The 2,219-nt window shown below is 39.0% G+C and overlaps 1 protein-coding gene across 1 annotated transcript; it reads left to right on the forward strand.

Annotated features, from left to right (window-relative positions):
* Positions 1 to 200: 200 nt before the first annotated feature.
* Positions 201 to 1,704, forward strand: LOC132453847 (interleukin-8-like). The gene is made up of 4 exons (XM_060046862.1): positions 201 to 398; positions 508 to 640; positions 953 to 1,039; positions 1,239 to 1,704. The coding sequence occupies exons 1-4, from the start codon at positions 326 to 328 to the stop codon at positions 1,249 to 1,251; spliced, it is 306 nt and encodes a 101-aa protein (XP_059902845.1). The 5' UTR covers positions 201 to 325; the 3' UTR covers positions 1,252 to 1,704.
* The last annotated feature ends 515 nt before the right edge of the window (positions 1,705 to 2,219 follow it).

Here is a 2,219-nt window from a genome sequence, read left to right on the forward strand (position 1 = left end):
ACAAGTATGGTGAAAATTACTTGTCACAATAACTGTACATCCTGTGTGGAAAAAACCTGAGGCTGATCTTGATGCAGAAGCCGGCACATGAGCCATGTCTGTAAATTCCCTTTCATGACATTGCTGGATTGCGCCATGCTTCCTTAGAGCTGGCTGTGAGTCATCTCACAGCTTTAAAAGGCGGAACTCTCTTCCTCAGTGCCAGAGTTATTCAGCAGTGAAAGTGACAAGAGCTGTCTAAGCAGAGAGAAGAAAAGTAGCGAAGAACCTGTCAAACATTGGAAGATCAGAAAACCTCTGTTTAAAGTTTGATTGTTTTCTGGAAATGAAGATGACAAGCGGCAAAATCCCCATCAGCTCCCTACTGGTTCTCCTGGTCTTGCTGACCATTACTGAAGGTAGGTCATTATGCTTCTATGTTCATGTGATTGTTAAGAGTAAGAGGGTATGCAATAGACACGTGTCTTAAGGTGATGTAAGTCTACCCTAACTTTTGTCTCCTTACAGGAATAAGTCTGAGGGGGTTGGGGATGGAACTGCGCTGCCGCTGCATCCAGACAGAGAGCCGTCAGATTGGTCGTCACATCGGGAAGGTGGAGATCATTCCGGCCAATTCACACTGTGAAGAAACTGAGATCATGTGAGTCCTCCTCAGAAATATTTTGCTCACAATACCTCTCTCTACAGTGATGTTAAACTCTCAAATGGTATGGAGATCTTTCCTTGGACCTTGTTGGGATATTTCAAAGCCTTTTGCTGTGGAGAGAGGTGAAACATAAATAATTTGAATAGTTTGAACATTAAAAGAAGCTTTAAACACATTATCATCTATGTTCAAAGGGTCAAGTGAGACGATCCAGGATCTACAAGCAAAGCTAGACTCTCTGCTGATCGTTCTTACTCATTAAGTGATCGTTCTTACTCATTGTCTGCTTCTTGTTTGGTGTTGCAGTGCCACTCTGAAAAGGACGGGCCAAGAGGTCTGTCTGGATGCTGATGCTCCATGGGTCAAGAATGTTATTGAGAGGATGATTTCAAGGTAAGCCCAGATCCCTCTCTCCTAAAGGCAACCAGACTCTCTGTTTCATAGGTCCAGAACTACGCTTGAATTATCAGCACAAGTGACGCTTTACTTGTAGATCCTGGATTGTGTAACTTGACCCTTTGAACATAGAGGATATGTTGAAAGCTTCTTTGAATGCTCAAACTAATCATTTATTTTCCACCTCTCTCCACAGCAGAAGGCATTGAAATCTCCAGAATTCAATGGTTTGTTCAATGCTGGGCTGTTTGTGGACGAACACCATCAGAAGTAGTATTACCATGAGGAGGCAAGGTCACTGAGTTGCTTGTGTGGTTGTCAGACTATTTATGTTATGTTCATGGTGAAATAGTGCCCTGCACTATTATGCTATACCTATTATAATTGTTGCATGAAACATGAAGATGTTGTGTTTCATTATTAGCATATTTCTTTATAAGAGAATTGTTTTACCTACCTCTGAAGTAGTCTTCCCTTCTTTTCTCAATTGTACATCTTGGAAAATGTTTTGAAAATTCTTCAAGTACCGGTTCAGTTTTGTTGTTGTTGGTGGACATGTAAGACCTATTTATTCGTTTTATTTATCAATTTATTATTATTAAACGTACAGGCTTTTGAAGAAATATGTATCTATTTAAAATAAAATATAACAACAATGAAAATGCCGTGCATGTTTTGTTTATTTATGAATAAAGTCATGCAGTTGGCCTTACATACGTTTTTATTTATCTGTTAGATCATTATAAGACAGTGATTTTATTGTCCTTCTCTGTATGTTCAGTCTGGTCTTATACAGAACATTACATTTTAAACAGTATAAATATTTTTCAGAATAAAAGCAAATATACACTGCTTGCTATATTGGTCAATTAGGAGAGGAGTGAACAGGATAAGAGACCATGAGAGTGACTTTTTTGTTCTCCTTTAGACTAATGACACAGGGTGGAGATGTTGAAGCCGGTTTGCAGATAATGATAAAGGGCCTGGTGCTCCATGCTGCCATGTAGAAAATCTCTCCCTAATTGTGGGGATTGCTGCACTGTACAAACGAAAACTTAAAATTGTTGGTCTCATTATGATTTCTGAGTAAAATTAATATAACACATTAAGTATTCATGTCAACTGTGCAATGCAATTTAGTCCAACCAACAATGTTGAGTTTTGGGTCAAGAGTTGG

This window comes from Gadus macrocephalus, chromosome 3 (genome assembly GCF_031168955.1).
Source record: "Gadus macrocephalus chromosome 3, ASM3116895v1".
In the NCBI taxonomy this organism is placed as follows: Eukaryota; Metazoa; Chordata; class Actinopteri; order Gadiformes; family Gadidae; genus Gadus; species Gadus macrocephalus.

What these genes read in the sequence shown, in the direction of transcription:
- LOC132453847 (XM_060046862.1), top strand. Translation starts at nt 326, where the DNA reads ATGAAGATGACAAGCGGCAAAATCCCCATCAGCTCCCTACTGGTTCTC. An exon ending in CTTGCTGACCATTACTGAAG is followed by an intron (nt 399 to 507) that starts GTAGGTCATTAT and finishes GTCTCCTTACAG; the next exon opens with GAATAAGTCTGAGGGGGTTG. An exon ending in TGTGAAGAAACTGAGATCAT is followed by an intron (nt 641 to 952) that starts GTGAGTCCTCCT and finishes TTGGTGTTGCAG; the next exon opens with TGCCACTCTGAAAAGGACGG.